At 32.5% G+C, this 28,000-nt stretch overlaps 1 protein-coding gene across 1 annotated transcript in view; it reads right to left on the bottom strand.

Moving 5' to 3' along the window:
- LOC137925953 (transcription factor LBX1-like) overlaps positions 1 to 27,323 on the bottom strand; it is an 82,673-nt gene extending 55,350 nt beyond the window's left edge. The window contains exon 1 of the mRNA XM_068769451.1: positions 26,730 to 27,323. Within this exon, the coding sequence (XP_068625552.1) occupies positions 26,730 to 27,249 (520 nt within the window). The 5' untranslated portion in view covers positions 27,250 to 27,323. The remainder of the gene's footprint in view (positions 1 to 26,729) is intronic.
- Between the last annotated feature and the right edge of the window lie 677 nt (positions 27,324 to 28,000).

The raw sequence follows: 28,000 nt of genomic DNA on the forward strand, positions 1-28,000 counted from the left end.
ATCACTTTAGATAGAATAATTGAAAATCGGTGTAAAAGCTTCAGAGCTTTTTGCCGTCAAATGAGCTATACATTCACCTCTTTACAGTTTTTTCATTTGTAACCAATCATATGTACATTTATGTAATTTCCATTTTGCGTTTAATATAAAATTTTAAATACATGTTAAATAAAAAATATACAATTTGCATTATAATTTTTTATAAATTCGATACGTTTTTTAGAGCCATAAATACAAACCTTTTTTGCAAAACCTGTAATGGAAGCAAACGCCGGTTAACTATCTCGTTTTCGACGTGTCTAACTCGGATGTCACGTAGTATTTTGACAATAATTTTTGGGAATGATTTTATTACAGTTACAGGAAAAGCGTAAAGCAATGTCGAAACTTTTTCAATACTCTGAAGTTGTTATCGACGGCAATGGATTTTCGATTGTATATTCTTAAATAAAATAATTTTAGCTCGAATTGAAACAGTATTTTTTCTTCTTAATAACAAAAGTAAAAGTTAAAGGACTAAATTTAGCTATTTAGATGGAAAAATCAGTTATTTTATAACATTCATTTACATTCGTACATTTATGAAAATATTTATAAAACATAAAAGTTTTCGAACGCAACCAAAAATAAAGATTCGAAGCGATTCCCGCACACGTCACTAATTCTTTGCGGTGGCAAATAAAAGGAAAGAAAAACGAGCCTTTGACCACCGCCAGGTTGCATGAACATCTACATTTTCTTGCAAAATTTTATTCCATACTCTTAAATTTACAAAAAATATTTTTGTATGAACATCAAAAACAGTATAGTTATTATTTTTGCGAGGTGTTACTAATATTTTTAATTTGGGTTTTTGCCGGGCGCTTATTTATAAATGTAAAGGATATAAAGAGGTTCACAATCTATGTATGATACACTCTATCAAACAATCAGTGGTTTCAGAAATATTAAACAACGTAATGATAATAAAGGTATAGTAAGAAAAATATTTTTTCAATATTCGGACTACTGGATATAAAAAATAAATTATTGTTCGCAATCCGTATTTGCAGCATGAGTAGAGGAAGCCTAGCGATAGAGGACTGGGACTTGCGATTGCAGGTCGCGAGTTTAATTCCTGGGGCAAGGGGAAAGTATGAACTATATAAGGCTGGAGTACACCGTACAGTTTGTACATTGATTAGATAGGATTGCCACTGCCCATAAGCAATTTTTCACAAAAAACTCTAAAATAACACACCGCGATTTCTAACCCGGCAGTGTGGCCATTATGGTATATCCTGCAATAGATCTTTTTAAGAGACACCTATGCCTTGCAGAGGCGTCTACAGCCTAATAAGACGAATGAGGATGACCGGTATCTGCAGAATTTATTGGCCTGTTGCACATTGATAGAATGAATAATAATAGTTTATTTAACAATTTAAGGTGTGATCACTATAGACGGGGTGATTGGAAATAAATGTCTTTTACACCTATAACCAATCATTTTGTACACTTAAAACAATTTTTCATATGTAGGAAATGTCAAATGAATTAAAAGTGATACAGAGGTGTTCCGTGAAAAAACCTATTAAAAAAGGCTTAGACACAAGTGATGGAGACGGCAAGCGTGCGGGAGTGAGACAGCGGCGGACGATACAAAGCGGGCGGTGAACGCCAAAGGCGGCGGCTTGCGCGCTAATTGGAGACCGCGGCGACTTCAAAGACGCCGACAACACAACGTTTATATTAGGCAGGTACTCGCGAGCGGATTGATTAATTTCACCGCGAGATCCGCGCTTGGCAATTAGTATGGCTTTTGTTGCGCGATCACTTAGTCTTGAACTCCACGTGAGTCTGCACCGGCGTTGTACACGCCGAGCTATAAGAGCAGTATAACACACTTTTAGACCTCACAATAAGAAACGCATTAATTCTTAAAGTATTTTCGGTACTTAATAAAATACTATTTAAAAACAAAACAATCATTTTTTTTGGTTCGTAGAAGAAATCTTTCGGGTGTTTAAGATACCTTGCCTCTGGAGTTGGTATATATAGGTTATGTAGGATTCCTGTTCACTAAAACCTCCTCGGTGGTCGCCCTTCATGCTGTGTGAGGGACATCAGTATCTCCAAGTAACAGGATCATCAGCAGCCTCCCGCGGTATGCCATTATAGATAGCCCGTAACAGTGTTAGCATTGTTCATGCTACCCCTGAAACCATCGTGGTGCTACTATGTTTTGAGAACACCTCGATCAATCGTCCTTTACAGAGTCGCTAAAGTAAACATACCTTTTTTTGTTTTCGGGGGGAAATCTTTCGGATGTCCAATATACCCTGCCTCTGGCCTCTGTCTAAACGCTCCCGGTGGTCGCCCAATACGCAGTGTGAGGGAGCTTTCTATTATTTATAGTAAAACTAAACAAATTTAATCTAACCTGAGTTGTGGTGGCTTTAATACGTAACTACCTCAATTTCATTATCGCGAAATAAAAAAAGGTAAAAATTCAAAAAAAAATTAAGTTATTTAGTGCTAACGTAATATTGAAAATTTGTTATTTATATATGACTGCACAGAGCGAAATCAATTCCAGAAAATAGTAAAACAGGGTTAACTGATTCATTTTAAACTCCCGCCGTAACCAAAGGTGTTTCAAAGAGCGTATAACTTAGATTTAAGCTACAAAGGGTCCGCCGTATGCCATACACTCATTTACCGCCATCATCCGTGAAGTGTTGACACTAAGTCCGATTTCGTACGCCCAAGTCGTTCCCTCTGACTTGATTACATATCACAATGCATCTCTGTATATCTCTAAGCCGATGTCATAAGGTATAAAATAGCGTAAACATATATAAGTTTTAAGTTTGCAGGACGATTCCATCGTTTGTACCAAGGCCTTAAGAAGGGGATTTCTTAGAACAATTGGATTAGCGTTGTGATTTTTATATATATATGTATATGTATTATCATCATAAGTTCTTATGAAGCGTTTGAATTAGAGTTCGATGCGTCTATATCTATTTTTTGTCATAAATAGTTACAAGCATTTAAAGTTTTATTCAAGTTTTCATCTAAATCTTTTAAAAATAATATACCTCGATTCCAGATAATTACAAATAGTGTAAGTTAGTGTATAAAAACTTATTTATGAACGAATAGTAACACATACATTAATTGTTCTCTATAAAAGTTTCCATAAATCAACGTCACCTACAAATTCGTTGAAAGAGCAGGTAATGAATTACAACAGCAATTTAATTTAAAAAGTCGATGTTATCTATTTTCAAAAATATTTCTATTACAAAAAGAGTACGACACAGAACAGATGCTGGGGCCTTAAAGTTCTAAGTTGGAGACCAGGGCAGGCAAACGCAAACGCTCGCAAAGCTTGTCAGAAAACGCTGAATGGCCGTTAATAGCCGGTTTTATTGGAAATCTATGGAAGGGGTTTATACCCAGCATTGGACGTGTCACAAGTTTCCTTTAGTTTTCCAAAAGCACCGATTAGAACCATTCATCATCTTCCGGCCTCATTGTTTCAGCCCACAGACGTTAAACCTGCGATTTATAAGTGCAAGTCTCAGTTCTCTACCGCTCTACTGCTCTATCGACCTAGATAAGGTTAAGAGAAAATGGTTATAATGAATTTGATCAAAAAGTTGAAGAAATTGAAATTATTAAAATATGTTTTAATATAAATTTCTAATAAACCTTTTGTAATTATACTATTATTTCATCGTGTGAATAAGACGAGAACTCCCAATAAAATGTACATTAAAGGCATTAAGTGCCGTTTAGACGGGGCAAGGCGCTTCTAATTCGTAATGAGAGGTTGCTGCATCAAAATAAGAGTGGCCCCACAAAACGAACAAGCGGATCGATCTAGATAGCATCGATCCCGGGGCGTTGATGAAATGGCTTAATCCGAGGTGTAGGGTGGCCATGGATAATGCATTCTTTATTTATAACTTTTTCCAACTCTTTTATATATATTTTTTTAATTTAGATTCACGAACTAACTACAGCACAAACATGCTATTGAGTTTGACGTAGGTAAAAATTATGTATGTATGTTCTATGTAAACATGAATAGTGGTCTAGAAATTCAATGAATATATAGTTATATCTCTTAAAATAACAATAAAACATATGTATATAAACATAATTTGAAACCTAATAATGGTAGCGGTTCAATTATGTAAATTATCAACATTCATTATTTCAGCCGTAGAAAGCCGAAAGATTTCCAATAGAATCTTAACAAGGTCCCTGCGCATTTTGGTCCTCCTGGGCTATTTGTCAATCTATGGTCTCCATTCTAGAACCACGAAGCTACTGCATCTATTCAGTCTGCGCGCTATGTGGTCTGTTCACTGCTACTTTAACTTTTCAATCCGCTAGAGTAAGTTTGTTAATTTCATTCATCTACTGAACTCCTTGTACCTGATTTGATAACCTTGAGAGATCCCGAGCAAAGCCCTCTCTATGACCGAGTAAGTGTGTCTCTGCCAATGGGGCCAGAAGTGAGAGACCGCCATATTGTGCCGATGTGTCAAATTAACCTACGAAATATGAAACGAACCATTTTTTTAATATTGCTAAAGAAAACACTGGTGTTATTAACTTATTAATAGACAGGAACGTGTTTAAAAGCTGTCTTGTCAGAGATAATATTAAAATTAAATAACTTATACGGTATTTACTTATTAATTAAAACATAACAAGTTGCTTGCGAATAGTGAGAAGGCAATAGTTACGACATCAAATTTAAGAAGAGGACCAATATTTAGCCACTTCCGCACATGCAGTGATAGTCGTGCAATAAAGTGCACCGCCCGCCAGCCCTTTTCTTACTTAGGATGGACTTCCGCGAGGTAACGCCTGATTCCATTAAATATTTGACGTCAAATTTTTACAGGCGTTTTACTTTTTAACTAATGCAAATAAGATGTTTGTTTTAGCAGCTAAAGCCTCTCGCCCACGGCGACTTAATGTAGCAATGCTGTCGCGCGTTTACTAGTAAAGCATAGCTATTAAAGCCTGTTATTTAAACACGCTACAGTAGCAATGCCAACGCGACGAGAGAAGAACGGAGGTTACCGAACCAAATTTGCGTCGCGACAGTAGTGCGATAGTATCGCGTTTGCATCGTGAGTATGATTGTGTTTCAATGCAGAAAGACGACGGTTCCACTACAGCATCGCGTAAAGTCGTCGTGGACGAGGGGCCTAAGATATGAATTCATCAATAGATAATATTTGCGTTTTCATTCACAATTGTAAAACACATTTTAAACAAGAGTTGTATTAAAATGTAATATTTCATTGAAAATTAATATTATTATTTTAAATATAAATTGAATAATTAATCATTAATTAAAAACAAAACATCTTTAAATAGAATTGTTAAAAATATTAGGCGATATTAAAAACGGATATTCATATTAATTAAAAAAATACTTTTTTAATTAATACTTTACATTTATTTGCAATAAAATACACATGTCAACTCAATTCCGTCAATCAGCAATATTGCTTACAAAATAGAAAAGATTTCTAATTAATACTTTTTCTGTCCGAATTGACACCTTGCAATGCCGATTTTAATTATTTAATTGGTTATCATTTTTATAATTGGCAAATTGTAAAATTATGATATATATTCTACGCCGTAATTCAATTAAAATATCCTTGAATTTTAAAAAGCATGGCCATCATCAAATTAGCAACCTATGATAATAATTTGAGATTATAATTATGGTCAATTTGCGTGAAAAAATGATAATTGATTTTGCATAAAGAATCATCAACCGTTTAGCGCATCGTTTGTTGCAAACGGTTTTATGCATTTAACAGTAGTCTTGCTTTTATTTGATGCTAATAGCAATTTACTGAAAACAAAATAAATAAAATTCTTTCAATTATATTATTAGGTCAGGCTAAATTTTTTCATATAATTCGCGGCTATTACACAAAGTTCTAATAGGAAGAAAAACAGGTTTACGAAAAAAACTTGAATGCAAAAAATCTATCCATAAATTTAAAAAATTTGTATCAATTAAACCAAAAAAGCTAATTAAGATAAAAAAATCATGTACTATAGCAATACATAAAAATGTAATAATTAATTACTCAAGACTTGCAGAGTACGAAAGAAAAAGCACGTTTTTCTTAATTAGTTGTTTATTATTAAGTCATTAAATCAACAAATGTAGTGATCGCTCTAAAAAAATTTTCATTTATTGTTTTATTCTAATGTATGGCCACAGGCCAGTAACTTTTGGCAGTACATATTCTATCCGAGTAGATTGTCATTATTATTTCTATTGAACACAATTATTAAAAAATTATTTACAAGTTTTATGCTGTGAAACAAAAACTTTTTCTTACATCTATGTTTTTGACATTGTCTATAGCCGAAATAAGGTTACTAATCAACGGTTGGTGTTGAAAAATGATTTTCTTAATTTAAAACATATGAAGGTGTTATAATATTGCTATCGTAACCGCTTTACTACGCCTTAGGTATGTGTGCGTTTCAAACGGAATCCAGTAATGTTCGCAACTGCGGAATCTGCAAATTGTACTTGGGCAGCAAAAGCCTGATTTAAAAAAAAATAATGTTCCAGCTGTATATGTACGTCAAGATAGACTGTTTTACACAAAATAAATTAAATAAACACTTATTTTTATATCGCATTTGTACAAAGGAGTACGATGGACATACGGTTTATGTGTTTTACATAACAATAAAGATTTTTTTAGCTTCACACCTTCCGCTCACTCCTTGTTATATTACAAATCAAAATTTTAGCGAATTAAAAATTGATGGAGTCCTCAAAATACCTAAGTCTCCTTTTTCGTGAATATATGCTGGAACTATTTCAGAAGGTTCGGTTCGAATGGTCTTGCTCTCTTAGGTCGTCCACGGAGTAATTTGGCTTAGCTGACATTCATCACGCGTTTAGCAACCTGGTCGGAATGTACGAATAGATCTATTTCACAGGTAATTTTATAAAGAAGGATCGTAGACTTCAAAATCCGTACATCGTAAAGTGTAGCTAAATATACACGCCAGTTAGATTTCCTTCATATAATTCTACAAACAACTTCCAATCAACCACTTAAGGAATATGATTGCACGTTTTCTCCGGTCGGGATACAAACCGGGGACTTTGTACGCGGGCCCACTTACCGTTGAACCAAGTAATCACCGCTAGCGTGCTATTAGTATCGGCTACTGGACATTACCTTGTTAGTTGCTTGAGGATGAAGGTGAAATTTACGTCAATTTTATACAGAGAACCTGCGGCTTATTCGCGAGCACCCGGAAATGTTGCCAAAGTACAGAAAAGGCTTGATTTTCTTTGAATAAATCATTAAATCTCTTTTTTAGTAATGTCTTGTTATATAGTTGTAACAATAAGATGTATTAGATTTAATTAATATTATAATTTTGCTCACTAGGTTGAAACTAACATAGTCAAGGTTGCGGAAGCTCGCTGGATGCGACCAGCAAATGACTTGCCGTTGCAAGGATCTTTAGAGGGAGCCTAAACATTACAGGGGGCGTCTGTCGGCTAACATAACGATGGTGATGTATTTATTAACTCAAGATTTGTAGCAGATGTTTAATGACAATACATAGATTTCTTTTATGAGAAGCGCGAGTGAATGTATGAATCTACATAATTTTAATATTTAAAATTTAGACCGCGTTAAACTGGTACAGCGTATTTACCGGGAAATATATGCCTTATTCATTTTGTAGCATTAGTGTATAAGATAATTAACCTTTGCCATTTATGTCAAAATAATCAAAGATCGATAGCTAATGTACGATCTTTGAATTTAATAGAGGCAATAACAAGAAAAGGATTAATTGTCTGTTTTATATTTTGCACCAATCCGCTCACGTTCCTTTTCCAAATTACGATCATTATGCAATTAATCCTAAGGACCTTGCCGAATTGGCTAATGCGCAATATATTCGTTATTTTAGACACCAATATAAGTCAGGTTTCTTTTTTCTCAAGATCAATCCTTTATTCGTTAAGTTTTTGTTTGGATTTTTTTCTTATTTATCTTTTGCATCATGCTGTTGTATAAAAATGATTAATTAAAAAGGATAAAGTTAAATGTTTTATGTTTGAAAATATTTGAGTTAAAAGTAACACAAACATGAATAACTAAACTTAACAAGAAAGTAAAACCATTTTATACCTATTTAATTTATTTTATCTAGGATAGAAGCGTTGTCCTTTACTTATTTTTTCCTAGCCCTAACGCTTTCTTCCATGTTCAATTTAAGATGATGATTAACACGTATTGAGCCTAAGCCTGTGAAAGGAGCTGCCTTTCTCAAGGCTAGACCACTACATTAAGCGCTAGTTTGAACGATTAATAAAGCTTGGCGGTGTTTCAATCCGGTAACAGTTAAATTCCCGTGAGAGACATCGAGCTAGGTTACGTAAACTACGTTACGAATAAGCGCCTTTCGTCTCAAGCCAGCGGAATATGTAAATGGCAATATGGCAACAGTGTAGATCCAAACCTTAAAAAAAATTGAGAGGTCGAGAAGCTTTTTATTCCGCAAGGTCGACTCCTCAGTAAGCCATACCTAGCCACTAATTACTCAAGCCACTATCAAAGTGACCTAACTTACTTGACTTGGACTTACGAATCCAGGACCTGATGGAGACTTCGGTCAGACTTAAGTCAGGAATTAATGAACTCGATTCGTGATTCATGATACTATTGATTTTCACCTACAAAATTGATAACAAAAAAAATCGTAAATTTTAAAGCGCTGATTTATGAAGTGTAGCGATGCGATGATCTTTGGGGGAAGCCTATACATTGCAGTGGTTGTTTATCGGCTGAAAATAAAAAGGAGAAGATTTGAGAGCTATGAGATAAAACTTAATATGTTGTATAAATAAGTTAATTACTCTTTTAAGTCCTAAATACTTTTACTTTTACTCTTGTAATTTTAAACTCGGGATTAATTTTTTTATCATCGATTATTGGCAAGTTTGAGTTGATGGAAATTTTAAAGGTTTCCAAATAGCAAAATTGCATTTATTTATGGTACTGACAACATAAGTATGCATGGTTTTTTAAACAAATTTGTAAAATTTTAAATGGATTTCCTATAGTTTATGTTCTCTTATTTTTATTTAATCTAGCTGGGCTAATTAAATCCTCTTCTGTGCTCTGTCATTAAGCTCAGATAAGTTTTCAATGACCACAGACAAACTATGCAGTCAATGATAAAAAATTGTTATTGTTTTTATATATAAAAAACCGGCTAATATATTTCGGAAGCAATGTCACTGGCAGGTTACACTGAATGCACGATTCGAAAATGATTAATTTAGAAATTATGACGCGTATTCTTTTCTTGAAAAGGTACAAAAGCCTTTACCCGACGCGGCCTTTTCACGAGCTCTTTATATTCACCAGATTCACTTCAATTGGAACCGGTTCGGATGTTTCCCTCACAAAGAGCATATGTTATTCGCCGCCGGTGGTCGGTGTTGGAACTAATTGTGAGGCATTAACCTGATTATTGCTCGCCTTGCTCACGGCTGCTGGAGTGTCTTTAATAAAAATCGCTTTTTAACTTATCACTTAATAGGCGATCTTGATTATAGGGAATTACCGTATCTCTGTGAGGCGTTCTTTTTATGAATTCCATTACGTATGGGATGAAGAGAATTATAATTTAATCTAATATCTATTGACTCGTACAATTTTTATATTGCAAATATTATGGCAATTTGATTTTAATTAAATAGTAAATTGAAAGCATTGTATTTATTGTAATTATCTCCCTTATTTTCTGCCGTCAATTTTTGCAAAGCGTGCTAAAATTTTTACGAAACGGCTCATACAAAACAATTTTTTGAATAAGTCAAATTCGGTAGGTGGCGCTCAATCGGTGAAATTTTTACTTTTTGTTTAGGTTGTTTTATAAATATTTATCTTATTTGTTATGTTTCCCGTAGACATTTATACACACCTGTGAAGTTAGTGGGTAAATATTATAACTATGGAAGCTTATTATCTCTAACTTTTGTTTTTCTTAATGTCATTTTTTATTGGTCTGTAAGCTAGGTTAATAATCAATTATTAAAAAAATTAAAATAGTATAAACCGGCACAGAAGTTAGAGTTTATTTTATGTATACCGCAAAAAATAACAAAAATCGTACACTATGTTTAAAACTATAAATTGTATTTATAAGCAATAAGGTTATTACAAAAATGTAATTATTAATAGTCAAAAGAGTACATTATAACAAAATTTAAAGCAGTAATCGTCTGACGACAATTAAAGAAAGTAAAATTTTTTAAATTATCTATTGTTTAAACACATAATTATTTGATATATGCTATAGCTACAGATAGATAGTAAACGTATTACAAAACTTTCTTTTGTTATTAATTATTGTTTATTGTACAAAAATAGATCAATAAATAGAGTTATAGCTATGAAATGCGTTTTATTTATTTATTTCTTCAATTTTAATTTGACAGGAACTGATATTGAAAGAACGTCAGTCATCAGGATATTTATTATTTTTATAAAAATATTGAATTATTAAATCTTATTTAAACGCATTACCATTAATAAAAGGTGAAATTGGACAAATTTTTATTAAAAGTAATAAAGGTAGACGCCATTCCTCAAGATGCCGCAGTATAAGCAGAGAAACAAAATGGCGCGCGCAATACGTCAAATTCAATCACAGAATGGCCGCCGTGTTTAATTAAAGCGGGCCATTACTGCTCATTACCTCCGAGCGCAGCTTAAGTGCGGGCCCAGGCGATTAGTCAACTGGTATTAGAACAACAATGGGCTATATTTATGCCCAGCTCCTTTCCTTTTGTGTGGGGCAAATCGACTATTTATTGTGCCACCGTATTGACGATGTTATTTGCAGGGCTGCAGAAACGAAGGGTTAGCCGACAGAAACGAGAGCGAAGTCAAATTCGGCTGACAAACACAGAAACGACAACATAGTAAGATGTCTTTTATAAATAATGATTTACTTTCACAAATATTAATAGAGCACAAGAAGTTTAATATATGTTTATTACAAGATTTAATTACTAGTATTATAGTTAGTGAAACTCGACAGAAAAATATCACGCTCAAGAATATTCTACGGCTCTGAGTTATGGTAAATTAAAATAGTTCAAGCAAAAAGTGACCATCCTACCAGCTCAAGTTCATCTTGACCAGGCTCTCCACAATATGTTACCAAAGAGTCTTAAATTATGGCCATATTGCAACAAACTAACAGATTTAGGAAATGTGCGGTAAGAAAACACTTAGTCGATCACATACATGTTAGTTTGATCTTGGTAAATTAATAACTTTATTTCTACTGTGTTGATAAAAGCAGGTGATAGAATGATGTAAAAAGAGATAGTCATTGCATCCGTCAAGATCTTTTAAGACGGATACAACTATTAGAAATTAAGATGCGACCGAGAAGAAGATAGTAAATACTAACGGAACCCGACTGTTAAATAAAATAAATTATGACATGTATCCGTCGTAGTATTTTGAGAGCTGTAAATAGTTGACATCAGTCATTGTTGTCTATGACTCCTGTTGCAATAAAGCACGCAAAACGACTGCTTCAGTGTATTGTTAACCTTAGGAATTCTATGCTCAATAATACTTGTGGAGTACAAGTGATAAGAGAGGAAGTTGTTCTTAACTAATCTATGCATCTATTTTCGGTCAAAGGCTAATTGATTTCTTGTCCGCTACCAAAATGTCAATTGATGTGTCTTCGAACCAATTTGTTTTTCCAGATTATATCATGACGAAGGCAACAACGTGAAGCCTTTGTCCGTTAATTTACGAAACGTCAGATATAAATTCATATTTATTTATTTCTTCCTAAAACTAAATAAAAACTTTTTTATAAAGTAGGTCTGTATTTACGCACAGTGTTGCTACATGTACGGAACACTTCAGTAAGCTAATGTACAAATCAACATCGAATAATAGATAGGCAACATACGCCGGTTATTTCTGGACAAGTCTTAGCGATTTATTATTGACACAAATAGCTCATTGATTTGATTCATGGCTCTTCAAAGAAGGCTGATGTTTACATGCAATATGTGAGTTAGTGGCTCGATGGTTTGCTACTATAATTTATATATTTATCCTATTTAAAGAGGATATTAATAAAAATTGCTTACAAGACAAAACAAATAAATATATAACAAAAAAAAATTTCTGCGATTATTAAACGACATATTTCGAAGAAATAGGGTTTTTTTTATAGTAAGTTTCGATTAAAATTAAAATTCAAAATTTTTTTTTTCAAGATGGCATGCACTTATGAATCGTCAATTATTTTTATTTTAACTACCACCGACTCGGAATTCTAATCTGCTGAGATGAACTGGCCAGAAACTATACAGTTGCTTTTTTTTAAAGAATTTTTATAAGATTCGATGTAAACATTGTTATATCATTGATGTAAATGAAGCAACAAACTTTTTATTAAAAAAAAAAACTTTTTATTAACTGCTTATTGAAAACTGAGAAGTAAAGAACCTGATAGTGAATTAGATGATGGCGGTTTTAAGGATCATACAAAAAAAAATAGTAATATGCACTACATAAATGATGAATAATACATAGTACATGTACTTTTTTAACCAAAGATGACTGTAGGATATAGGGTAGTATAATGGCAGAACGGTATTATTCAGTTAATGTACACAAAAAAAAAACTTATATTGTCTGCAGAGATGCAATATTGTCAAAAGCGATTATGAAACCGTCTTTGTACATTTACCTTAAATGGAGTAAAGTGGGTAAACTTTGTTGCATTTCATAAAGTAAATATTATTTTTTACACGTGTAATTTCCTTAAAAAATAAGTTATTTACGTTTGTAATTCAAAAATAACGGTTCTTAAACAAACACTGGAATTTGAAACATAAGCATTCTGTTTGTGCATGTTTTGAAATTAGTCAGTCGGTCTTACTCCAAAAAAAAAAAAAATATTTTTTCAAGAAAGCAATTTTTATTTTAAAGGATATTACTAGTGAAATTTATTATTAGTGAAATTTATATAACAGATATTTTGCTAAGACTAAAACTTTAATTAAGAATAAAATTTTACTTCTCCATGGCGGCGGGAATATGGCGTTCTGAACGAACGTTATATTCCCGCAATGTTTGTTATATACGTGTAAATTCATGTTTATACATATAACCACTTTGTGTGGTAATATTTACATTAATATATTTTTTGATTGTAATAATTATTCCTTGTCCTTTAATTAAAGTCATCGTTACTTTAATAAGAATAATATAAATGAATTTGGTATATAGCATTTTAATATATAAGTACCGAATTTTCTATGTTCGCATCCATAAATTCAAAAAAAAATTCGGTTCGTCTGTTTTTGCAACTGATTTAAAGAAAAATAATGAAAAAAGAAGTGATAAAAAATTTGAATATTTTTTCGTAAAAAAAAGTTTAAGAAATCGTTCAATTATATTGTCAATTTAAATATAGCGCGGTAAAATACTTTCCTTTTAAATTTTTCATTGCCCTTCAATCACTGTCGCATGTCATCTGTCCGCCATTGTTCTTAATTCAAACCGACCAATCAGGGACCGTGCGGTGGCGAAGCAAACCGCCGACATGGTTAAACGTGCACGGAGTATTGTAAACATAATTCAATTAAGTAGTTTTCACCGTGTTTCGCATTGCTTATCTTTCGTTATCGTGTATGAGAAATTGCTGTTAATAGATTACTTTATCACGTTCAAACAAAGTGGATAAAACAACCTATATTATTTTATGACGTTACGAATTAATAGCAACCGTAAGAAACAGTCACAATCGTTTGAATTACCCAATAAACATTCAAGTCAAAACAATAAATCTTTCCTAAAGTAGTACTGGAAAGACTACCGCATCCCGGGATTGAATTGATTCAAGAGTATTATCCATAGTAAGCTTTAAAAAAATATTTGTTCAATATTCCACCTCCGTTAATTACAATGCATTGGTTTTGCAATTCAACATTTTTACACAAATAGACAACTTAATTCGCTAACAAAATCAATAAAACTTTATTTGTACACAACTTACATACAAAGGAGTTTATTCTTAAGTGCTTATATATTAATAAACTAATGTTAAAATAGGCGATCATTTTACTAAAAGCAATCTCTTCCAGGCAAGTGTATACATTTGTGTGTGTGTGTTCCTTATATATACGGAATCATAACTGCAGAAAAGGGGGAGTGAAAATACTTATTTTTATATAAATATGTACATGTAAATTTTTGTATGTAGGATTGCCACTGCTCACAAACAAGTTTTCAGAGGATGGACAGCCTTTGTGTACTACAATACCACACTGGAATCGCCACGATATTAAAACGAAATGTTGCATAAAATAAGTTTTAAAATACGAGTAAATATTATTTATAACGCTTTAAGAACGTGTTAAAAATGTTTAGAACACTCTATCCAAAGACAATGATTTCAAAAATGATAATTAACTTAATGATAATATTGAAAACGTAATTGAAATTCAAATTACTACATATTATAATTAATATTGTTTACCATCCCTTAATACAGACTTTGGGCTACGAAAAATTATTAGTCTGTATGAGTAAATATTTTTTATAGTCAGCCCTTTACACAAAGTGACAAGAAATTGGTGTAAAAGCTTTAAAGGTGTTTGCTGAGAAATGTGCTGTACTTTCATCTCTTTAAAACTTGTATACCTATATCCAATTATCTCCTATAAGAATTCTCTGTATAATTTTTGCACATATGTTAGTTTAAAACATCTTTTGTTTCATTATTTTAAAGAATAATAGCCCTACATTCATTTAACATAACACTTATGATATATAAATGTGTAATTAAATTATTACAGTGAATTCGTGACCGAGATATCATTCAAAGTCGCAACAATCGACAATTCGGTATCACAATGCGATGTTGCCACACTAATTGTCGATATTCGATTCAATTGAGACATCTTTTGTCGTCGGAACGTCTTTTATTGCGGCGCCATTTTTCCACGTCGTGTCAATAAGAAAATAATTTGTTGCCATATTCATAAATTTGAACTTTTATTTTAAAATAATAAATGTATTGCGTGTTTTAATAAAAGAGACGAGGTAGTCGTGACTGCGTTGAATATGCCGGTCGTTATTTTTTTTCGAACTTACATTTTAACCCCTTTCAAGCCTCAGGGCTCTTCGTGATATGTTTGTAATTTGTGTATATCATAATTTTACGCAACATATACGAAAATGTTACAATAACAATTCCTTGGATTCTTTTACATAAAAAAGAATTTGTTTCCACATTTTATAAATAGCTTGGCAGCTGACGTTCATTTAGGTAATATTTGAATATTTAAATTTAAATGTCTTAATTAAAAAATATATTAATTAAAATGTACATCCGGTAAAAATTTCAATTTGCTCGCTTTATGTTAATTCATATTAAATTTAAAACAATAAACATAAATTTTAACAGTATTTATCTCGTCAATAAATTTGTGTAAAATTTATTAAAATGTCACTTAATTTAGGTTTATTGATTTAATTTTTCGCGAGTCACGCTGCTAATATAATTCTCATCACATCATTACATTTATTGTATGAAACTTAAATACTTGGTTACGACTATATATGAAATTGCTATCTGTCAATGTTCCAAAATTTCGTACGTAAAATGTTTGCAAAGCAAATTTTAAAACAAACAAAAATTATCTTTGACGCGCAAAATTGTGTGATTACTTTTCGTTATATTTAAAATATTTACTTATTTCTTCATAATATTATCCGTATATAATTTTTATAATATTTGTATAATTCAGGTTGATCATTTATGTATGAAGTGGCAGAAACCAGTTTGAAAAAACCTAGATTCAAATTGAGCTTTCTTAAAATTCAGTCTCAAGCACGACTTTTTGTTATCACTTTCATGAATATATCTGAAATAATAATTAAAGCTATAATATCAAGCTTTATTTATTATCAAATAAATACTTTTGCATTGCATATTTACACAATTTTATTAAATAAACTTTTAAATTTATTACACAATAATTGAGAGAAATTATACGAGAATTACAATAACAATTGGCTTAAATGGAGTTAATAGTTTTATAATATAAGAAGGATTAAAAGGTGTACAGATTTTTAAAAACATACTTTTACTCCACGCAGTTCTCTGTTCTCAAAAACTTTATTTAATTTGCTATCTATAAAACAATGTACCATCTCCAAACATTATCAAACCCCGGCCGATATATAAAGGCAAAGGAAACCGCCCCATTCCGATTGCATCCTACCAATTATAAAAGAACACACCTGACCTCAAAAACCGACAAACCCCTGAAAGAACCACGCTATTATACCAAAAGTTGATTCTTTAAAGAATAGAATTAATCAATTGGTTAGGGATGTGTTATCTAAATCGATATCTATTAAAGAACCACCCTTGAAAGGTGCGTTATATCTAATAGATTTTTTTTATTTTATAGTTATGTGTTTTAAAGAACTTTAATTATTTATATAGATAAAAGCGTTATTATCTTACATTGATCTAAGAGTAAATAAATGAATTAAATAATATATTTGGTTATGCGTGTATATATTTCTAATGTATAAACTGCAATAAACATATATTGCCATTGTGAGAAGATCCATTGTCAAATCAAAATAACCGACATGGCCTTACTGTTTCGTAAGTTAAAATCGCATTGTCAAGCCACTCAGCGTGCTAAACCAACCGCTGTTGCTTAAGATGCTGAGCTGAAGACCACGACCCGGTAAGCGAGCATCGAGTGTTCACTCGTAGACCAAAGAAGATGGATGCAGACCGCTTTCAACAAATTCACTAATGATGATGAATTTCTTTTTATATATTGCTAGAATATTCAAAAATCGTAAAATACAGACTTAAAAATAAAGTTAATGTCAATTTTTAACATCAGAGTAGATGAGATTCAACGTGGCAGACCGCTGAAGACAGATCCCAGACTTTTTTGCAGTAAACAAGCTTAAGTCTCGGGAGCCTTAGCTCGAGCTGGTATGTAACATGTTCAACAAAAATTTGAATCTGTGAAATAAAATTTGTAAATGTTGAATGGATTAGTTAAAAAATGACAGTACACCAATTCTGGAGATCAAGAACCGACAATCGCAGCGTAGAACGTCCAACCACAAGGTGAAAAGGCGACTTTGTTAAGGTCGTCGGAAGATACGGGATGCAAATCGCTTCTAGACGGTTCTTTTGGAAATCAAACGGGGAGGCCTATGTCCAACAGTGGACGTCTTATGACTAATATGATGATGACATATTTTTGATTGATGCCTAGACAAGCGTGTCTGTCTGTGAACGGTGCAATCTTTTGTCTTACGAATAGGATGAAAATGTCAATGAAATGAAAAAAATGTCTTAGAAAAGTTAAACATCTTCTGTATGTTTTTTTTTCTTACTGTATACGACAAAAGTGTGTGCTTTTCTCTGCAATATCAACTTTTATAAACGGATCATCTAGAAGCGATCGTGCCACGGATTATTTATGCATCGTGGTATATATCCAATGAATATCTACTTGTAAACCTGGAGATACCTATATTAGCCAATTTTAAAACTAGCATCTTGCTAGTATGTTGACTACAGCCACCTACAAGGGTATAAACATACAAATGCTGCACAGATGCGACGCAAATTCGCAGTTTTGAAAACACAATGAATACAAACACCAACCAGATACAACGGCTGCAAATATATACAAGAGATCGCTACGTTGGCGTACGAAGCAGTCTTTAAACCTTCTCGGAACGTACCACTAAGTAATGTTAAATAGCAGGTAATAGCAAACGATCAAATCGAAATTCGTACATGTATTTTCATTACATTGTTTATTATTTCTGGAACCATTATTTTAAAACATTGCCCTACATTAATTCGCAGTAAATTACCTACACATTCATCCCTTTATAGCTTTTACACCTGTATACTGTACATTTTCAAAATCAATTTTTGCACATTTTTTTCGATGGTTATGTCATAAATTAAAAAAATAACAAAGATTCCTGACGACAAAGATGACTGAAGTTAATAAAAGTTTTGTCTCACGAAGGGTGCTTCTAGCAACATCATTTAACCCTTAAAATAACATATTTTTTTACAAAGAAGCCGCGGTTTATTTACAAAAACAGGCCAATAATTTGGCCCCGGGGTGTCCGAGCACATTCAGGGTTATTAAATAATGGATCGCTGCCGTCTACAATGCTTTACAGTGCACACGCTTGTTATGTGTGCGTCTTTTAATTTTTGTTTTAAACTCATTTCATCTTTGCCGTATTTAGTCATTGTACTATAAAATATTCCGACTTTCACTAGAAGTAAACCATAAATTTCTCGCATCTATTTTTTCTTTTATAATATTACCTAATGATAATCATCGATCGGATATATGGAAGCCAACATTGTAGTTTTAAGAATATATAAGGTTGTTAGATTTTTATTGTAAGCGACAATCATCTACTTTCCTGTAGGTACACTACGAAAGCAATTCATTTGATTCATATATGTATTACTAACATAATTAAGCCGCCTCTATAACTTCTAAGGGAAAGGATGATGTAAAGATATATTGTACATTATAGTGTTAGTTAGTTAGTTAGTTATAAGTTCTTCTAACGATATAAAATAAATTAAATATAACATTTTATTTCGGGTACATAAAACAAAATATAACAAGATTTTAAAAATATATTTCATTTCACACTTCTGCGACATACGACGTACCGGCTAAAATATTTTTACTTTATAATAAATGTTTTTTTTTTTTCCGTTTCTGTCTAGTCCTATCTATTTAATTTTTTTGTACGTGTTATTGTGAGTGTCATAGTGGTGTGAAATAAATGTTTATCTTTTGTCATTAAACAAACAAATCTTTTAACGTGTTACTATTTATTTATAGAGACCATAATATTCGTGCTAAAGCTCGCACCATTGTAAGTCGTTTATATAATAAAGCCATCTACAGGATCGTACCACAGATGGACAAGATACGATCTCCTGATTGTGTCTGAATAATATTATAATTAAATTAATTCGAAACCTCTTACTTCGCGCCAGAAAAAAACTTAAGTTTGACACCTTGCTGTGTTAATTGCTTTGTAATAATAGAGGGATTAAAATTATTTCGTGTACTGCAATTATTTGCAATGCCGTAATTGTACTTTAAATATAGACATGTTTTATTTTAATTTTTGTTTTAAACCTATCATTTGCTCTTTGTAATTCGATTTGTTCAGATGTAATTTATGATACATAAAATATAAATATTTTAAAAAGTACTTCAACAATTTGCTAAAATATAAAATCGAGATTAAATAAAATTAGTGTAATAATATACCAAATTAAAACTTATTAACCAATGAAGGGACCAACGCCCCATAGATATCCAATTAAATAAAGAACCCTATTCACAATCAATTAGTCAGCGAATTCGCTCTAAAACTCACTTTATACGTGTAAAAGCTCACTGTTCATGGTCTTCATAATGGCGGCGCGGGCTTTTTGCCGCCGTTTTTTATTCGTTTTTTTTTCATAATAGGGGGTAATATAAACGCGTCGGGACTGACACCTTTGCGGACCCCACAGGAGGTTGTATAGGAATAATTTGTGGGGGTAATAAAATGTAATAATTCTCAGCGTGAATTGAACTATTCTCGTGTAACCTAATGATGATTTGACTTTCTCAGAGAAAAACTTCTACTGGTTTTCTGTATTCGAATCTAATTTTTATTAAAAAATTATATAAAAGAGGCCAGGTAAAGCATAAAAATCGTTTTATAAATAAACGACATATATTTATTTCCAACTCGAATTGAATTTAAAAAAAAATAAAAATGGTAATACATTTGTTTTAATATTATCTGTATGCTATTATAGTCACTTATCCCACATGTTGATAGTATATTGAGTAGTGATGTTTGAATAATCTTTGTGGCCAAAATGTTAAAAATAAACATTACAAACGTAAAGACGTAATTAATATTTATATTATATCGTAAATTTTTGAATCCTATTGGTATTATTTTTAATATCTTTATCATCGTCATAGACATGAAAACTGCACGCTAAACCATATTTTATTTTTAATTTAGAAGTGTGTATAAACAGATATAAAGTATAAAAATTCAATGCAGATAAAAATAAGAAACAAATAATATAGAAGAAATTTTGAAACAACCGTAGAACAGTATCAATTTATAAGACACATAAAAATATTTATTATGGACAACTTTTACATGTAAATAGAATTCATGATATATCTCTTTACACAATATTTATAATCGTTTACATTGTATCAGGTAGGCACAGATAAGTTAAATTGCGGTATTACAAACTAACATTACACAGATAACATCTAATATAACTGAAGTTAATGTCATATTCAAGTGGAAATGATTGTGACAGATTAATTTAATGCTATAGTAACCTTGGTAGGTATATTTAGTTTGTATGACATTGTTAAACACGTGTAGCTTACTAAAACAGGGATGCGTGAAGATTTTTTCCTATTTTTTTTTACTAACTTTGGTCGGATTGTTGGATGTATATTATATGTAGGTTATAATATATATTTATTACTATATAGTCGTTTCAGCCATTGATCGTCCACAGCTGGACTGTCTTTACTATAGATTTCAAACAGAAACAGGTGAAACTGGCTTGCATCCAGTGTCTGCCGATGACCTTATAAAGCCGTCTGTCCAGCTGAGAGGCGGACTTCCTCCTACGCTGCACTTATAATCTTCCTGTGGTTTCCATTCAAGAAACTTAAGTCTGCATCGGTCTGCGCGCGCTTTATGCTATGTGCCTAATGCCACTGCATATTCACCCAAAAAACACTTTTGCCCACAAGTTATGTAGATACATTCAATGAGTTATTAACATGAATTAACGTATGAACTATTTTAGTAGACAAAAAGTTAAGAAAATGACATAGTTATCAGCCTTACTAGCCCAAACATACAATGCTTTTTACAAGTGCTTTCTATAGTAAGCTAATATTTTCAATTCGTGTAAATATGCATTCGAATAATCAGATCTATGATTATAATTTATCTGTAATGTTATTACTTTATACTGCGCTAAACATTATAAGTAATTTAAGTAATTAAATTTTTGTTGTTATTAATAAAATATGTAAACGTGCTATTCTATAAAAACAAAATATTGATATGTATTTTTAACTATCTACATATTTTCATAAGATTTCAATAACAAATCTTTTAAATTATTAACGCACGCCTATAGGTATAACGAAGAATAATTATGATGAGAAAAACAAAAAAAAATTGTGAATTAGTAATAGTGTCCTTACAACTGTATTACTTGTGTATATGACAAGTCTGTGATGACATTTAGTCTTGAGACCATTTTCTTAATAAATTGTCTAGACTTTTGAGACATTTTATTTTATTATTTAATTTATTTTCTCGCTACTATAATATTCATCTGTATTTAAGTTACTCTATTTTAATTGATGCGTATATATAATGCTGTTTCAGTCTACAGACGTCCACTGGAAGACATAAGCTTCACTCAAAGTTATGTATGGGAGTATATAACCTAATTGCCACGCTTGGCAGACAATCGCATTGTGGTATTATGCTACGCAGACAACGCTGCTGCCTGTTAGCAGTGGCAATCCTATATATTTAACGCACAAAGTGTGAAATATTTAAAATTGTATTCAGGGAATCGAACCAGGTCTGTCTTTAACGTAATTATACGTGAAAAAAAAATAGTACTAAAAAAAAAATAAAAAAAAATTACACGTGAAAACAATCTACGCATAAACTAAGGCTTCGATTTCTCAACGTGTGGAAATGACGTACTCATTCATCCAATAATTACATCCGTGATACAAATGTTTATACGAACCCTACTCATTTATCTAATGTACGTGTAATAATGATATAGATATTCAACCTAACAATAATCTCTAATGCCCCGCGGCGCATACAGGGGGATGTTAAAAAATGTTATTTCCGTTCATAACTACAAGAAATGACTTCCTCAATCAACCGGTCTTGTGCCGCGCTGCCAATGACAGATGACTATTTTGCCCGTGTAATATTTTAATCTGTAGCATATGGAGCTAAAATTCCCGCCTTTCTTTGACGTAACTTCAAATTTCGAATGGCCATTGTTACGGCTGTGATGTCTTCCTTTTCTTTTGTGCTGACAACAATAGCTTTTTTCATCACTGGCCGTGTAAATTATACTTAAAGTATTTAAAAAGGATAATATGTTGAATGATTATATAATTATTTGACACTAGTTTAAAATCATGTTTATATTTTCAAGTGGTTATCTTAAGTAGCTACATTTTCACGTTTAATTTATTATTATTCTTAAAGATTCATGTGAAAAGAATAAAAATACACTGGATTATTGTATTCGAAGTTAGTAGCAGGTTAGAACATAAGCAGAAAAGACTTTATAATGCTATTATTAGAACTATAGAAATTTAATAATTAAGTAAAATAATAAACATATAAGTACAAAAATATACAATAAACTTAGTAACGACAAGTACAGTTCATTTGCAAACCGCAGGGAATTTATTATCCAGGGGTCAAGTAACAGGCTACCAATAACATCGTTTTGTACATTTTTTACTTAATATTTCACGATAATCATCTTTTTATAAAGAATATTTATTATGTATTTTAATAATGTAAGTACACGTTTAAAAGCCCTTATAAGCACATATAATGATTTCGATATTCATCATTAATATCAAAATCGCCGATGACACGAAAAAAATGGCGTGCACAAATTTAATGACAGACCCGCGGATTGCCGCCTGCAGATGCGCCTCTCAAAAATCTTTCAATTACGTCTCGAAGCCGCTCTGCAATCATAACTTAATCACCTATTCCGACATACGAGCCGGTATTACCTGCGTTAACGCATGTCTTTGTCTTCGGGATATCGATTATCTTCGTCGAGGATTGAACATCGATATGTCCGGCGGCCATGTTTAAGAAAATATTGTCACCTGTCATGTTGTTATTTTCGGTGTAATGTGATGCAATAATATTTATTGTCTTTATAATCAATTATCGGAACAACAATTCTAAATATCACATGATCATGCCACAATACTTAGATTTACAATCGACTTAATGCATATATATCCGAGTTGAACATTTTTGAGGACTAGAGGTATTTTTAATTTAGGGGTAGAATCATTTCCTTCAAAACACACATCATTTATTTTACTATTCTTTTTTTCCTGTAATATCACTTAACGAAAGCTTATAATCTTGGGTATACATACAATAGATTGTTCCTATTTGGTTTTATTATTAAGTTTATTTATTCAATTTGACGTTTAGATATAAACTTGCATAATTATGTTCAGCGTTCTGGACCACAACAGGAAAAGAATTTTGTACTTTATTAAATGAAACCAACCTAAACTTATAAAATGTATTCATGTAGGCTCGACTACTTTAATAAAATAATATAAAATTTTTAAACATTATTACATTGATTGAGACATTACCGTATTATATTAGTTTTGTCGATTACTCGCGTTTTTAGTTTATAAAGTATTATGAAACAGTGAAAAAAGTAATTTTAATTTAGTATTTCGTTTTGACATCTCCATACTTTATGAATAAACTATGTACACGTTTTCGTTACACTTTTTCATTAGAAATTCATATCCTTTTTCCGATGTTTGATAGTTATTAGTGTTTTGTATTATCTTGTTACGCATTTTAGGCAGAAATAGCGCAATTTTTTTTGGTATAACCTAATGAAATTTTCCAGCAAAACGATTATTAACTAAATTATTTAAGATGCGCATTAACTCAAAATATAATATTTTTAAATAACATTACAAAATTAAATTATATACTATAAACCAATTTGGGCACGTCGAGAATGATTTAGTAATAACTTGTGGAGATATTTTAATAGTTATATATTCGATGATAATAAAATATTTAAATAAATATTTGGGCAATAGTTAAAAGAAATTCAACAAGATTTTGTGTCAAAATATTAATAAAACGTAATATAAAAATTAAACATGAAATATGGTTATTTTGAAGGCAGGCGCCATCTCAGTTTGAGTTCGCTAATGATCGTAAAACAAGAAAAACATCTCTGGATCATCGTGTAAGCAAGGATCATTAACCGGGAGCGAAGGTTTTTATTCTCACTCAAAAGTCAATACGCGTATTATTGACGACTTGAAACAAGCAGTTTAAGATATAATAAAAATATTACTCCACATGGAAAATGTCACAAGTATCCCATATATACACCCAAATAACCATAATCTACAACCGTTTTTTGTTTTTAATTTGATAACGAAAGATAATACAAAGATTTTTTGAATTAAGAGGAGTTTAAGTCCTATGGCCAACAGCATAACAATTTTGTCCATTGGGCATAAAAAGTATTGTAGTAAACACATGAATCTACGAAGGCGTGAAATATACAACATAATATGGGCAAAACAATACCACGTTGCATTATAATATTATACATAAATATTAAGGTCAAGCAAGACAAAAAGATGGATTCAAAGTTGTAGATGACATTAAGAAGATCTAGTGTTAATTTTATAAATTTTTCACCTTGTAAATTCCTCTGAATTTATTTTGAATTGCTTGAATTGTTTAGAATATTTTATTTAATTCGTCGTTGCAGCTCATAGACGCCTACTGCTAGGCCAAGGCCTCCCCCTAACATATCTATGGGGGATAAGCCATAATCACCACGCTTTGCCAGGAAGGTTGACGATCGCAGTCCTTTAAACGTGAGATATAAGATTGTATCCCGAGAAGCGAACATGTGACCTAAGATCGCAAGTCTGTCACGTACCGCTGCTACTGTTTATAATTAATCCAACCAAATTTTTTTATTGAAAATGAACATTTATGAAACAACAAATTAAAGACTTTCAGAACGATTCCTTTAACTTTACAATCAAAAGTTTTTTTATCATAAAGAGAAATTGTTTTACAGTTTTATTATAATCATAAATACGGTATATGACAAATGTATTATGTGGGCGTGTCTTATACGAACATACGTAAAGTTACAAAGTGTTTTTTACAAAAACGGAAACGCTAAGTATGATAAATAAGGATATACACATAGATAATAAATCGTCATACTTTTTACAAATTGCCACGCAAAATTACAATATTATTTTACGTTATAGTTACAATATTATTAATGATAATAGATATATTTCATTCTTAACATACACAATATAATGCACATTTGCTGTTCTATTTATGATTTATTCTGTTTCTAGAGCGTTACTATGCCTTATAAGTGAGTCTGGTAGAGAATGCCTATAAGGCATTAAGTCCGCCATTACGTAAGTAAAAAAAATGGAAAACAAATTAATAAAAATAACACAATCATTTAAGGTTTATGGTCTCTTAAATATTGCGAAACGATGAAAATAGCGATACTTATGGTTTTATAAATTGGTTCAAAATTTATGATAAAATTTTTAATACGATGTATATTTAATACTAAATAATAACATGTCGCCGCTCCTGCCGAATAAAATAACTATTGCCGTTGTCATTTTTAACGATTATTTCCATTATTTTTTGGCTGAAAATAGGCAAAGTTATCTTTTTTTTCCTTTAAATAAACAAGGTAAAGTACAAACAAGAATAAAAAAATTATTTACGATATAAATAAAATCCTATCGTTATGCTAAGAACAGATACATTTATGTTGTTATAAATATTTTGACTGCTTTATATAACAAAATTTTTTGAGACATAGCCAATATTTAGTTTTTGTCTCTCCTGAGAAGTTACATATCTGTATTTGTCAAATAGAGGTGTGTTTTGGTAGTGATAATTGGCAATAGTTTACGTACGTTGTACACCGTTTTAAACAACTGAAGACGTTAGTTTTAGAGTCGTCGTTGATCTGTGGCTTTTATTTGTGTAAAATACAATATTTATCAAATCAATTCCTAATTGCCACTTTTATTTATTTATAATTAACGCAAAACAGAATTTTTCACGGATTTTGAAAATAATTCTAACGACAATTAAACCATAACATGATAATATTATTTAAAAAAAAAACTTCAGCAATCATTAACATAATTAGGTCTCCGAGTTTAATTTAATATTTTTACATAAGAATCGGGTATGTGGAGCTCTTTCTTAAAATTTCTTATTTTGTTGAATTATGTCGAATAATTATAATTACTTATATTTATAACAACAAAATGACAATAAAACGTATTGCCTAATAAAATACACTCCACTAGACGCAGTGTGTATAGTAGGTTATATATCGTAGGTTTATAGAGCATTTTAAGATAAGGTATATAAATATATATGTTTAACAGTAATACATATCGCATCGTCGTTACGTCGTTAAATAGACTGATTTCGCTTCGTTTCTATAAATCATTAAGCCTTAATAAATTTAATGATCTACATAAATTTTAAATGCTGTGTAGCCTTTTAAATATATTTGATGTTATGTATCGAGTCTTGTGTCTCCCATATCGTCATGAACCATCAAAAATCTTATAAGAACGAATTTCTGTGACTAAATGCCTAAATTCTTACGACAGCAGTATCAAGATCAAATGACTAAGAAGAAAAAAGCCTCACCTCCGTTGTCAGTATTGTTTGCCTCGAAGGTTTTGCTAGTCATGTGGAACAGCGCGTCGAGGGGCGTGTGAGGGGCGTTGGACGTCTGAGGTGCACGTCTCGGCTCCGAGCAGCAGTCAGAGGCTGAGGATGACCTCTCTGATGCCGAGTCGCAGCACTCCGTAGATGACATCTCACGTGGCCTCAGCAGTCCCAGCGCTGCAAGCCTCCAGCGTTCACCGTCCAGCAGTGCGGCCCCGGCTAACCGCTGTAAACGCTGCAACCGCTCAAAACCAGACGCGTCCCATGGTCGAACTATGCGAGGCGGCGTACGCGGACTATGCGACAGAATGTCCAGGATAGAGAAACTCTTCACGCCTTCACCGCGACGCTGTTCCGCCGGCTCCGACGCCATCTTCAAGCGCTTCAAAGGTCTGAAGTAGTCTTGCGGGGACGGCGACCGCGACGGAGCAGGCGACGGCCGCCCCACGCTGATATCGTCCTCGGAACAGCTGTGCCCGGACATCGACTCTTCTTCCATCGTTCAGTTCACATCCATCACACAAAAGTCACAACGCTATCGAATGTTTGTTCGCGGGACGATCGCGAGATACAGCTGACGGCTCGGCGCGTCTCGCTCAACTGACGTGGCGTGTCAGTTCCGCCGCGGGCGGATAGCCGAGGCGTTCCAAATTCAAACATCGGCCAATGGGAACGCGACGTTATCCCATACCGAGGCGCACATTGGTCGGCGGGGAACAACGAGGCGAGTCCGCTTGTCACGGCAGACGGTCCAATAAAACTTTTTAATCCGTCCCTCGATTGGGGGGCGAGATTCGTGGTGTGATTAATTTAGCTCGAGCGCCAGGGGGGGCTGCGGACTAGTGTGGGGGGAGGGGGAGACGTCGGTTAATTACCGAGATGAAGACGCGAGTCTAAGTACGGCGCTCCATTATTTAGCGACGACAAGAGCGATGTTTGTCACTGAAGAAATTGCCACTTTCCTTCATTTATAGTTCATCGGTAAATTGCCGATGTCCGGGGCAGAGGGGAGGTTGCGGGTCGGGCGGGGGGCGTCGAAGCGATTATTAAGGTTAAACGCCTGTCCGTGTAAATTATCGTCGAATTCTCGCCGCTAATTTACTTGATTGCAGCTCGTTGGAACAATAAGACTGTACTCGCGTTTTCACGTTCTTGAGTAAGCGTTACTAAAAATGCAACATTTTGATTTTCGCTGTGTTAATATAAGATAATTTATAAATATAAATTTTGTGGTATGAACTACCAATAGA

Source organism: Battus philenor, unplaced genomic scaffold (assembly GCF_028537555.1).
Source record: "Battus philenor isolate CCGP_79_NKW_IND1 unplaced genomic scaffold, ilBatPhil1.0.hap1 SCAF_28, whole genome shotgun sequence".
Taxonomy (NCBI): Eukaryota; Metazoa; Arthropoda; class Insecta; order Lepidoptera; family Papilionidae; genus Battus; species Battus philenor.